Source organism: Mauremys mutica, chromosome 22 (assembly GCF_020497125.1).
Source record: "Mauremys mutica isolate MM-2020 ecotype Southern chromosome 22, ASM2049712v1, whole genome shotgun sequence".
Lineage (NCBI taxonomy): Eukaryota > Metazoa > Chordata > Testudines > Geoemydidae > Mauremys > Mauremys mutica.
Window position 1 is genome coordinate 17,563,314 of NC_059093.1, and position 13,846 is coordinate 17,577,159.

The window sequence follows — 13,846 nt, forward strand, 5'->3', positions numbered from 1 at the left end:
ATGATTGGGGCCATTCTGACTTAAGCTCTGTGAATCTCTGAGCATTTGTATAAAGTTTTGACAAGGTACCGTATGATCTTATCTCTAAATGACTGCCTTGTGGGCAAGACATTGGAGCTGAGATGAAGGGTAATGGCTACACTGTGTTTAAAAGCCCACAGCTGGCCCGTGCCAGCTGACTCGGGCTAAGGGGCTGTTTAATTGCAGTGTAGCTATTTGGACTCAGGCTGGAGTTCTAGGACCCTGCGATGTGGGCAGGTCCCACTGAAGCCCGCGCTGAATGACTACACCGCAAATAGCCCTATGATCCCGAGTCAGCTGGCACGGGCCAACCGCAGGTGTCTGTCCTCTGCCACAAACTCACTATGCAGCCTTGGACAAGTAACGTTGCCTCTTTTGCCTCCGTTTTTCCATTGTAAAACAGGAATAAATTCCCGACCCCGTAGGAGTGTAGCGAGGCCAAATCCATTGCTTGGGAGGCAATAAATGGTTCTGGATGGCACAGGAGCATCCAAAATCAGCACAGGCCTTATTGAACCTCTCAGGAGCCCCTTCTGCCATCGGCTGGGATGTGCTGTCCTTTGGCAGCAGCAGAGAATGAGAGGTGCAGTATATCTGCCAAGAATGTCACAGACCTCGGGGAATTACTGACAAACCGGCTTTGCTGACAGGCTGTGACCTCTGACCTCAAGTCATGGATTAAATTTGGGACATATCTGTTATTCCACCTGGGAAATATGTAAAGGTCAAATGACAAATGGAGAGATTTTTCTCTTCCCCCTCCCCACTTCAAAGCTCATTAGAGTGATGCCTGCCAGGCTCCTAAGACAACAGCACGAGATTTCACAGAGAACATACGAGGCGTTTAACAAGGGTCCCCATGGAGCACTGGGGTCGGTGCCCCTCTGCCAACAGGCCATGCCCATGGGAGTGGAATTCTTGTTCGAATGAGTTGCATGTGCTGACTCGGTGGCAGTGAAATGGCATTCCCTGCTCTATCCTTCGCAGCCTAGTGACTAGGCTACGCTAGGGATGGGGGGGTCCTTGTCCCATCTGGGGGTGAGGGGATGTTTGGGAGAGGAAGGACGGTGCAGTGGTTCGTGTGCTGGCCTTGGGAGACCTGGATTCAGTTCCTGCTCTGCCATAGCCGTCCTCTTACCTTGGGCAAGTCACTTATGTCTCTATGTGCCTCTCTTCCCCGTTAGCAAAATGGGGACAAGAGCACCGCCCTACCCCCCACAGTGCTGTGAGAGTTAATACAGTAAAGATTGTGAGACGCTCCGATACCACCGTGACGGGGAAGTACCGAATTGAGATGGACTGCGGTGTCTGTGGAGCAGTCACCACACGCTTGGTTTGTTGGCACCTCTAAGTCCTCGCAGTAGGAAGTTTCATGTTCCTTGTTGCTTGAAGTAAATGCTGACTTGGGTTAGTTCTTGATCTCTGATTTCTGGAACGAGATCCTGGGATTTAGAATAAACAGGATGGCAGAACCCAACTAGGAACTGCAAGGCAGAGACTATAGTCTAATGGAACACGGGAAGATTGCTTCATTGTGTTCAGACCAGCGGCCCAGCTACTCTGTATCCTGTCTCTGATTGTGGCTGGTATCAGATGCTGCCCACAGGGAAAAGCTCTCTGTAGCTTTCAGCAATGAAATCTGGATGTTCTCATTCTGCATATAAAAGTCCAATCCTTTTTTCAAACTTGCCAGCTCTTTCCCTCACAAATATCTTGTGGTAGTGAGTTCCACAGACTAACCTTGCATTGGGTGAAAAAGCAGTTCCTTGTCCCAGTTTTAAATGTGCTGCCTTTCATTTTAATTGAATAGTCCCTCTGCCTTCTATCAGGTGTCAGGGCAGATCTAGGCACACAAATGATCTTCTCTCCCATTCATTAGTGTTTGTACCTTTATCAAGTCCCTTCTTATTTGTCTCCTCTCTGACGTAAATGGTCTCAATTGCCTACAGTTCCTCTCCATAGGGAGCCTCCGAATCCCCTGAATTCATGCTCTAGCCTTTTGGAGCCGGGATGGCTACAATGGCACATAGTGTTCATGGAGAGGGGATACCCATGATTTATAGAATGGCATTATTTGGAGCGGCGAGCGCTGCTGATTATTAAGGTTGCCTGACATTTTCCACAGTAATACTCTACTTTTACTTGCTTAAAACACTGCCAAACTCTAACTGTTCAGGCTGAAATTTTCCATGCTGAGTGTCTGCCTCAGGCCGCTATTTATTTATTTTTAGTGTCAGCCAAAATGGTTCAGCCATTTCCAAGAATAAGGCTGGGAAAAAAATACATTGTTTTGCCATGTTAAAAAACTTGCTTTGAAAAACATTCCCCCTGCCTTTGCCTGCCCCAGTGAATATCCACCCAAATCTGGCCAAGTGATAAGCCTTTGAAAAATTACCATTTGCACACGCTCGGCAGAGACTTCTTGGAGCTTTGCAGATGTCTCAGAAGATTCCATCCACACTGAGCATTCTCAGTCTCCTCACCGCTCCTGGTGCTGAGCAGACTGTGTGCACCATCCCCACAGAATGACTGAGCCCCAGATCCTGGGGCCAGATGGGACTTTCCCTGCAATTGCTGCTGCGGACGGGAGCTGGGCACTGAAACTGAGAACAGGGAGCCTGGCTCTCCTGTGCTCTCAATGACCCCCTGCTGGCATCCAGGCAGCATGAAGGAGGAAGGTACTGTACCACTCGTCAGCACTGCGGGGGACATGAGTCAGATTGTGGGGAGGCAGGAATCGTTTGGGACAAGGAGCTTGGCAGACTGGGGGTGGGGAGAGTGACTGGGAGCTGAGGGGGTTAGGTAGGGGCAGAGGGAGACTGGGAGTGGCTGGGCAAGGAGACTGGGAACCCATGTGTTAGGGAAGGAAATGGGATTGTGGGTGAGGGGACACAGATCTGATCAGGAGCCAGGGTTGCAGGGAGAGAACAGGGACTGGCTGGACAAAGAGGCCGAGACAAGGAACCAGGGACAGGGTGGATGTGGGAGACAGAGCTTGGGTGAGGAGCCCTGGGAGAGAGACTGGGAGTGGGAGGGAGGGGGATGAGGAGGATAACTGGGAGCCAAGCCAACGGGGTAGAGAGACAGACCAGAAGAGGATCTGGGAGGAACTTGAACTGGCTGGGCTGGAGACTGGGATGGGGGGGGGGGGCTGTGATGGGGTGTCTACCCCACACAAGACCTGAAAAGGTTCTGGGGGCCCAAGGGGCCAATTAACCACCTCGGCTATGCCTGGAGGAGGAGCCAGGGGGCAACGAGGACTAATTAAAGTTGAGGCTCAGCTGCAGAGGGACAGGAGGGGCCTGTCGAAAGCCCAGTAGCAAAGAGCAGAAGGGGGCTGCAGAGAGAGAGGCTGCAGGGACACTCAGGGTGAGCGAAGACAAGGTGGGAGGTAGCCCAGGGATACAGCGGTGAGGGTCAGGACAGTGCAGACCCTGATTGCTTGTTGTAGGGTCCCTGGGCTGGAACCCAGTGTAGAGGGCGGGGTCTGGGTTCCCCTTCCAGCCACTGGCTGTGGTGCTGTTAATGGGCAGTGAAAGGGAAGACTGCCTGGGACAGATACACGCACCATCCCCCGGAAGGAGAGGACTCCAGGGACCTGCCCAGAGGGCCAAGCCACGAAGCAGGAGCAGATGAGTCCCAAGAGAGCGAGACTGAGAGTGACGGAGAGCAGCTGCAGGAAGGGGTGTCGGCCTGGCGGAGCTAATCCCCAGGCCTGGCCAGAAGGAGGCGCTGGAGTGGTGACCGGGCCCCAAGGGGGAGACTAGGACTGGCTGGGGAATGAAACTGGGACTGGGATAAGACGCCTGAGGAGTGGAGACTAGGGCTGGCTAGGTGAGAAGCCAGGGGTGGGAAGGGACAGGTTGGAGGCTGTGCCCACTAGAGCACACTCCTTTCCAAGGAGGAGAGGAACCCAGCTCCCCTGAGTCTCTCCATTCCTCTGCTGTCAGCAAACATCTGTGAGCTCCCGGCAAAGCACATCTCATCTTCTCCCGGTGCTGCTCCACGCAGGGAATGACGAGCTACATCTGTTCTCTTAGCTCAGGTGGCAGAGGGCTGCGTGGTGGGTGTAGATGCTCCAGTCCTGTAGATGGCCCATCCTGGCATCCGTATGAAGCCACATGGTGTTTCCCTGTTTGCTTTTTTAAAAACCTAGGAAATCACACACACACACACACACACACAATTATTATATTAAGGTTGCAACGTCAAGCACTCAAAAGCTGGGAAATGCCAGCATGAGGACGGCCTGTGTAACTTATGTCTGGCATTGTGATATAGGCTTGATACAGTGATGGGGAGGGAGGCAGAGAGCTGTCACGTACCAGAGAGTGGCTTATTGATAGAACACAAAAGGCGTCGGTTTTCGTGGTCAATTTTCATTGTGGCCAAAGGGCCGGGGACCATGCGGTCACAAGCTTTGAGCTCACCTGAGAGGCAAAACAGAAGGAATCAGCAGTGTCAGGGTGCAATCAGGGGCGCTGGAATGGGTGGGAGGGGGAAACCAGGGGGCAATGGGCGATGACCTCCCCCTTTTTACCCGCCATAAGGACAAGCGAGGGGGAGGGGTGGTGTGGGGATTGGCCCTTGGGGGAGGAGTGGTGTGAGGATGGGGTATGAGAGAGCAGGGGTGGAGCAGGGGGTGGGGCCAGGGTTCAGGCCCTCATTCCCTCCCCCCCTCCCCCCCTCCCACACACACACTGATAGGAAGCTTCCGCTGCTCCTGGATGCAATACACCCAGCTGCAGGGGGTGCCTGCCTGTGCAGTGCAGTCAGAGAAGGGTTAAAGGAGGTTGTGGTTGATGGGGAGCATGTGGGTTTCGGAATCAGGTCTACCTTGCCAGGCAGAATGGTTTCCATAGACTTGCTTTTGCAAAGACAGGAAAACCACGTACATTATTTTCTCTGGGGGTGTCAGGCTCTTTTGCGTTGTTTCCTTCCCCTCTCCCCTGCTTTCTCCAGCTCTGACACCACCTTCCTTCACAGCCCTGCAAAGGTCAGTCTGAGCAGTGTAACTGTTGGGATGGCAGGCTCTATTAAGCAGAACAACATGATTTAGTTAGGGATTGGTCCTGCTTTGAGCAGGGGGTTGGACTAGATGACCTCCTGAGGTCCCTTCCAACCCTGAGATTCTATGATTCTATGAACAGTCACTGTGGATTCCTGTGACCCCACAGCCTGCTGTGAGCTGTTGGGTTCTAGGCCAGCACCGCAGAATACTGTCATGTGTAATTATGGCTCATAGGGCTGATAGTCGCTCTGATAAAAATGTTACATAGTGTTGGACCAAGAACCAATCTGTGCTGGATCCCACTGGAAACATACCTGCTTGATAAGGAATCCCCATTCACTGTTACACGTTGAGAGCTATTGGTTAGCCAGTTTTTTAATCCATTTAATGGGTGCTATCTTAATTTTATAGTGTTCTAGTTTTCTTTTAATCAAAATTTCATGTCGAACCAAATCAAACATCTTACAGAAGTCTAAGTTTATGATGTCACCGCTATTACCTTTATCAAAAAAGATATCAAGTTAGTTTGACAGGCTCTATTTTCCTTAAACCATGTTGACTGACATCGATTACATTGCCCTCCTTTAATTCTTTATTGACTGAGTTCCATATCAGCCGCTCTATCATCCTGCCCAGATATGATGTGAGATTGACAGGCAATAATTACCTGGGTTATCCCATTTACCCCTTTTAAAAATTACCACAACAATAGCTTTCTTCCAGTTGTTGGGAACCTCCCCAGTGCTCTCAGACGTATTGAAAATTAACATTAACACTCCAGTCAGCTCCTCAGCCAGCTCTTTTAGAACTCTTGGTTGCAAGTTCTCTGGGTCGGCTAATTTAAAAATGTCTAACTTTAGTAGCATGCAGTGTTGTTGTTTAGCAGGCCACTTCAAACTGAATGGTCTCTTGAAATATGTGTTAGCTACTTATGCTAAACAGTCTGTTCCACTTGACACTCTGAGTAGGTTTCCCAGACCTGAAGAGCTCTGTGTAAGCTCAAAACCTTCTCTGTTTGACCGACAGATGTTCCAATAAAATATATTACCTCACCCACCTTGTCGCTCTAACTGTAGTCGCTTCTGTTTAGCATCCCCCAGAGATACTGGTGGAATGGGAAGAGCATTAACATCACCATTTGATGAGACTGTATCAGCTGTTTTTTCCCCAAATACAGAATGGAAATATGTAGTGAACACTTCTGCCTTTTCTGCATTATGATTGATAATTCTACCATTTCCAGCTAGTAATGGACCGTACCATTGTCAGGATTCTTTCTGTTCCTAATACATTTTAAAACTTCCTTCTTATCTCAGAGGGCTGACACCAGAACTGGACACAGTATCCGGTAGCGGTCTCACTAAGATCATGCAGTTGGTGCCATCTCCCTACATTACACTATGCATCCAAGGATCGTGTTTGCTCTCTTATCCCCAGGCATGACCCATATTTTTTGGTCCCAGATGTATGACCTTGCTTTTGGCTGTGTTGTCCAAATGTCCCTGTTTCCCATGCAGGGTGGATAAAAATCAATAATATATTTTTAAAAAACCTAAAAAAATTGATTTTTTAAATTTAAATCAGATTTTTTTTATAAAATACTTTTTAAAGAAAAAACCTATCTAAAGATAGTTTTAATTAAGATACATTATAGCTCAAAGATATCTAGTCATGGAATAGGGATTATAAATTCCAATTCTATAGTATGAGACAATATATTCATGTAATGTTTAAGAAAAGTTTTGTAAATGAGTTCCAATAGTTCATGGATTAAGGACCCAATTTTATGGGGTTCCACAGACTTCTGTATAGATTATTTAGGTTAATCTTTCTATCTACCCAATGGGACTCAGGGCTCAGTCTAGAAGATTCCATCAGAGATGCTTAGTTTTGCAGTTCTCAAACTGCGGATTTGTGTCTCCAGAGATAACATGCTTGTAAACAGCAAAAATGTTTTAAAATAAATAATATAGAGGTGAGAAATAACAGACCTCAACCCTATTGTCCCTCTGCAAATTTGTGTACACAGAGTCTATCCCTTACCTCTCTCAAAGTGCAAAAAATTCAAAAAGTTCAATGAATAGAAGATCGTTGGGGGCGGAATAGATCTGGACAAGGAGAAGTCTTGAGATAAATGTGAGGAGTGAGGAACATATGCTTGTTTTGTTAAAATATTATATGTTTGCTGTTGAAGAAAAAAATCCAGAATACATAACGTTGTTGTTTTAGTTAAATAAAACAATTTAAATGTCTATCTGGTGACATTCTCCTCCTAATACAGCCTGGCAAGAAAATCCTCCAAATATTAATGATTAATCTGTTGAATTGGAGATAGTTCACCTCTCAATGACTTCATAAATATCTGCTTCAATTACCTTTGGTAAATGAAATAACCAATCATTCATTTTCTGATATAGCTGCAAAACTAATCTGAAAGGATTTCAAAATAAATCCCTGTTTAAAAATGTATAGTGTGTACCTTCTAAAAATGAAACCTGCATCTATCTCTGAGTTGTGAAGAATATGTATTAAGGTTATAACAACCAACAAGAATGCACTTTTATGTAGAAAACCATGATTAAATCGAGTCTTCCTGACTAGTGATTTAAATCATGATTTAAGTCAATTTGATTTAAATCAAATCCACCCTGTTCCCATGTGACCCAGAACTGACCTGTCTTTATTCACCGCCCCATCAATTTGTCATCCACAAATTTTACCAGCAATTTTATATATTCTTCCAGAACATTGATAAAGGTACTGAATAGCATCTGTCCATCTGTACCCATGGGGCTCCTGCACACCCTGCTCTTGGCAGCTCCCTCTGTGCCCATGGAGTTTCCCATACTGTGTTCGGAGTGTGGGAGGGGGTCAGGGCTGGTGCAGAGGGTTGGGGTGCAGGGGGTGAGGGCTCTGGATGGGGGTGTGGGCTCAGGAGTGGGGCCAGGGATGAGGGGATCAGGGTTGGAGAGAAAGGACTCCCCACCCCCCAGCTCTGTATCCCTGCAGCAGCACCTGAGCTGCAGGGGAGAGGCACCTCTCCCCCGGCCGAGCCAGGCCTGGGCCAGGCTGGGTTGGGGCTGAGGCACTGTGACAGGTCCAGGGCTTGGGGAGAAGCGTCACAGCTCTGAGCACCTGCGCGGTGCTTAATAGGCAGCTGCATGGCAGCGCAGCTGAGAGGGAACTTAGCTCAGGAGTCCCGGCCCAGGCAGCTGTCTCTGCTGCTGTTGGAATACACGAGCTGTGTCAGAACCCTATGGAGCTGCAGGGTCTTGTAGGGTTTAGTGTCTTCACAGCCACAGGACCCAGACTTGTGCCCCTCAGCCAGCTCAGAGCCTCCCCACATTCCAGATGCTCTGCTGGGTTGGACGCAAAGTTCAAGAAGTTCACGTCTTGCAGCAGCTGATTCTGGCAAATACAGGCTGTGGAGACCAGCAACTCTGCAGAGTTCTCATAGAGTGGAATAGCTCTAAAATGAACCTACCAAAGTCTCCAGAACGTGTCCAAAGCACCAGTCCTCCCAGAGCAGAAGAGCATAAGCCTTCTGTAGATTTCACAGTGCAGGAAATGTTGGCAAGGCATTCGCTCAGTTACCCCAGGCTGTAGGAACATATGACAGAGGAGCACATAAGAGAAAGATCAGGATGGTTGATTAGAACCTGGGAAGGGGTCAGAACAGAGGGGCAACCAGAGCAGGAAAGAAAACTGATCTCAACACCACCCTTCTCCTGTCCTCTCTTGGAGGCTCTGATCTCCATTTGCTCCGCAGATCCTCACCAGACTCACACAAAGACTCTGTTGAACAGACCGAGGATGGGGTTAGCAGGGCAAGACTGAGTTTGTATTTCCTCTCATTGTCATCAAGACTTCTGTCATACAGCATCACTACAGGCCTTGGTGGTAGGGCCTGCGTGTTGCATGATCAAATCAGCTGCTGTTTGTGCTGCAGCCAGGGTCAGATTGGCCCATTGTGGGCCAGGCGCAGTTTCCCACGTACCAGTATTAAGGAGTTAGGCCTGGAGAACTGATGTGACTAGAAAAACAAACACGTGTTGGCCTGTGAGTTCAGGAGGCTCAGGAAGGAGGCGCTATGGATCCATGATGGGTAGGAGTCAAGGAAGGATGCTGGGGTATTGCTTGTGGGCTCACTGGGGCAGGGGGGTTGTTGTGGGACCATTGCATGATGCTCTGAGCTCACAGGGCCATGAGATGGCTCTGTGGACAAGCTTGCACTGCCATAAGTGGACCTGATAGTTCTTCTCCATCTCTAAGGTCTATAGCTCCGGGAGCAGCTGGCCTCTGGGGGTCAGCGAGCTGTGGGGTGCTGGGTGGGCTCTGGAGCCAACATTAGCTCAGCCCCATTGCATGATGTTTGCCCAACTGTCAATTTAACAGAGTCAACAGTCATGGAAAATTCCCACTCTGTGCAATGAGGGCAGGTCCCTGTTAACTTCCCAGTACCCTCACATGGATGTCCTAGCTTTAGTGTTTCTGGATGTCGCCCGATGGGAAAATGCTCCTGCTTATTATCCATCCTTTTAATATAAGTGGAGTGGTACCCTGGGTAATATTAAGGGTGTCTAACACTTCCTATTGCAATCCCCCCTTTTCATGACTTTGGCAAACTAACTGGGCTGAAATTTCCCGGGTTTGGTCACTGTTTCAGGTTGAATTTGTTTGGGACGCTTGAGCCAATGCAGCTGCACTGTTCAGCTCCTGCCATCTCTCCACTCACATCCCCACTATCCCACTTCATCCCAACACAGTACTACCCGTCTTCTCACACTCCTTTGGCAAATCCTCTCCCTGCCCCAATCCCCGGCATCCCTGCTCCCAGACCATCTATTCCTGCTCCCACCTCCCACTCCCTTTCCCTTCCAGCCCAGTCCTCGCTTAGCAGCTTTTCTAAAGAAACAATGTCTCGCTTTAGGGCAGGATTCCCACCCCTGATCTTGCCAAGTGGCAGGAGCAGAGGTGTCCTGGTGTATCAATCACATGGTGAGATTTCCTCTCCTTTTATAGGCTAGGAGACTAACCTGCCTAGGGAGCAGATTGGCTTTAGTCCCTAGGCATTATGATTGCTTTGGGATTTATTCTCTAGGCTGATGAAAAATGGCTTTTGCCCGTAGGGGGTGGAGAGATTGTTCAGTGACAATTGTGCCTGGTGGGAGGCCCCCAGGACTTGCTCCATAGAGGTTACACCAGGGAATAACAATGGAAATTCCTTTGGGGAATGTCCCTAGCAGCATCCGCTGTACTTCGCTGGGTGAGCCTGCAGCTGAAAGGTTCCCTCTGCTTGGCTAATGTGCCACACATCAGACTCACTTCCAGACTGATTGCAAATGTAGCCCTTGAAAAGAGAAGCTGCCACTTCAAAGGCCCATTGCAGCCCATTTGCATTGGGCCAGGTGGTATTATTGACCTTCTCTCCTTCAGGATGTATCTCTGTAATCACAGCCAGGGCAGGCATCACAGGTGTGACCTTTCCCCACTGCCAGCTAATGAGGTTTATTCTAGTCAAGAAACAGCGTTGGCAATCCAATCAGTATTGATGCTTGTAAGTAAAAGCTCCCTCCAAATCCCTCACCAAACTCTTTGTCTCTGGCAGCCCAAGGGAGATTAAAGGCTGGAGGATTCCACGCTGCACAGTGCAAAGCAAATGAGCTTCTTGTAAACAGACGTTTCTCTTGCTCTCAGCCTGGATGGGGTTGGGGTGAGGTGCACATGCTGCTCCAGCTCCCACCTGAGAAGCCGAGGAGTTTGGCAGAGGTGCCAATCAAAGCATTTTCTCTCCTTCAGCGATCAGTTTCTCCAGCTCAAGGATATTTCCAGGGATTCAGTAGCTTCCTCTGTGGGAGAAGAATGTACAGACTGTCTGACCGAGGGCACAGGACAGCGGCAGGGTCCATGTAACCCATGAAATGAGTCTGGCTAGTCGCTTCTCCGGCTCCCCTCACTACAATGTCTGAGCACCTCACAAAGGCCCATGAAATTATCCTCCTAGTCCCCAGGAGGCAGGAAAAGACCATTGCCCCCACGGCACAGATAGTAACAGAGGCAAAGCAGAGTCTAGTGACTCGAAACGTTGGGGGGAACCATTGTTGAGTGAATGGAGGGCGAAATGTGTGAATTGGCGTTTGAACCTGGAAGTGAATTGCAATGTGACCCGGGTGTGCACGTCCCTAAACATCCTCCGCGCTCTCCAACAGGAATGCTGAATGTCAGCTTGACTTTGCGGATATTTGCTGAAACCAAATTGGCAGCAACACAGCGCCAGTTGTGAATATCCTAATCAATACAGCATTCAAAATTCAGGCTTTAAGGCACATAACTAACATGCACTGCTATTACACTCTGAAAAGTACACGTCTTAGTTACATGCGCTGGGGCACACGTTTTGAATTGTGCATTGGATTGTAATTTTTGCAAGTCAATGAACCAAGAACACAGTGCTGAAGAAATTTGCAAATACACTGGAATAACAAATACACTCAAGAATTTCTCAATCTGTTCATGGATAATTCAACAACAGAAAAAAATGGCAAAGTTAATGGAGAAAGATGTCATTTTGGATTATTCACTCAAGTCTAGCAGACATTATTCACTGCAATGCATTGTGTATCCATCTGTTATATATGACAATAAAAGAAACTGCTCTCCGGATAGTGCTGTTTGTGAGCTCATCATTATATTTTATAATACCTCCTCTAGCTATGGCTTGTTGGAACTCACAAGCTAAGCAGGGTCAGGCTGGGTAGGTACTTGCATAGGAGGTCTCCAGGGAACACCTAGGAGTGGTGGAGAGATATTAGTCATGGAGCACAGTTCCCCAGAGTGGAGGAGACGTCTTTCAGATGAGACAGAAGAGTGATGTACTCTTTAAAGATTCCATAGTGCCCTTAGGAAGAGCAGGGCCTGATATTTTGCCAGATTCTGATTTGCTGCTCACCACCACAGAATAGGCTGAATTTCTGCAATAGGGGTAGTGATTCCTAGTGTTAAAATCTCCGTCACTTGGACTCTTTAAACCAAGACTTGGCATTTTTCTATAAAGTCTTCTCTAGTGCACCAAGGTATTCATCTCAGTGCAGGAGTCAGGGGCTGAAGTTCTGCAGGAGGTCAGACTGGATCAGTGGTTCTCAACCCGGGACCTGCTTGCAGCCCAATCATCTCACAGCCCATGTCACATCGTCAGAGCCATACAGGTAGCATATATGTTGTGTGGCTGCAGACCGCATAACACACAGAGAGCTGCATGTGCAGCCCACAACGGTCGATAGGTTGAGAACCACTGGACTAGATGATCACAATGGTCCCTTCTGACCGTCTAGGCATCTGTGAATTAAGAATAAGAATACCTAGCTGCTCTTATACAGCACTCTCCATCCATAGAGCCCAAAACATCTTACCAAGGAGATAAGTATCACAATTATGCCAGGAAGTGGCTACTAATTTAGGTGCCTTCTGTTTTTGGATGCCCAAGTTGAGAAACCAAAGATCTTATTTTCACAAATTTTAGCACGCACATCTCCAGCTGAAGTCAATGGGAGGCCGGCCAAAATTTACAAATTTGCTTTCATTCCAATTCAAAACGAGATCAAATTCACCAGCATTTCCCAGTGAGACAGCGAAATGTCATTTCAGAAACACCACAATAATGCTGTTCCTGACATGAAATGTACAAATGGCATTCTTGTCAATTTCATGTCTGCTATTCTCCGAATCAGTTTCATTGCTGGCATGCCCTCTGTGCAGGGTGGGGGGGATGGCAGCAGGATGGTGGGATACTGTGTTAGGGGGTGGGATATAGTGTGTGATGTCAATGAGATGGTAGGATACATTGTTAGGTTAGGTGTGCATTAGAATAATAGAATCATAGAATATCAGGGTGGAAGGAACCTCAGGAGGTCATCTAGTCCAACACCAACTAAATCATCCCAGCCAGGGCTTTGTCAAGCCTGACCTTAAAAACCTTTAAGGACGAAGATTCCACCACCTCCCTAGGTAACCCATTCCAGTGCTTCACCACCCTCCTAGTGAAAAAGTTTTTCCTAATGTCCAACCCTAGACCTCCCCCACTGCAACTTGAAACCATTGCTCCTTGTTCTGTCATCTGCCACCACTGAGAACAGCTGAGCTCCATCCTCTTTGGAACCCCCCTTCAGGTAGTTGAAAGCAGCTATCAAATCCCCCCTCATTCTTCTCTTCTGCAGACTAAACAATCCCAGTTCCCTCAGCCTCTCCTCATAAGTCATGTGCTCCAGACCCTTAATTGTTTTCATAGCCCTCCACTGGACTCTCCAATTTGTCCACATCCCTTCTGTAGTGGGGGGGGGGGGACCAAAACTGGATGCAATACACAAGATGTGGCCTCATCAGTGCCAAATAGAGGGGAATAATCACGTCCCTCGATATGCTGGCAATGCTCCGACTAATGCAGTCCAATATGGCGTTAGCCTTCTTGGCAACAAGGGCACACTGCTGACTTATAGCCACTTCTCATCCACTGTAATCCCCAGGTCCTCTTCTGCAGAACTGCTGCTTAGCCAGTTGGTCCCCAGATAGGGTGACCAGGTGTCCAGTTTTCGACCAGAACACCCGGTAGAAAAGGGATCCTGGCCAGTCTGGTTAGCTCTGCTGACTGGACCATTGACTGTCCAGTTGGTAGCACCGCACACCAGGGCTGGAAGGCTTCCTGCTAGTCTCCATGATGCGTGGCTACCGGGAAGCAGCCGGCATGTCCCTCCTCTGGCTCCTATGCATAGGGGCAGCCAGAGTGCTCTGCACACTGTCCCCGCCCCAAGCGCCAGCTCT

General features: G+C 48.5%; 1 protein-coding gene across 1 annotated transcript in view; it reads left to right on the forward strand.

Moving 5' to 3' along the window:
- The first annotated feature begins 2,671 nt into the window (after nt 1-2,671).
- Nucleotides 2,672-13,846, forward strand: part of ROBO3 (roundabout guidance receptor 3) — a 190,658-nt gene continuing 179,483 nt past the window's right edge. The window contains exon 1 of the mRNA XM_044997243.1: nt 2,672-2,699. Coding sequence (XP_044853178.1) covers nt 2,687-2,699 — 13 coding nt within the window. The 5' untranslated portion in view covers nt 2,672-2,686. The remainder of the gene's footprint in view (nt 2,700-13,846) is intronic.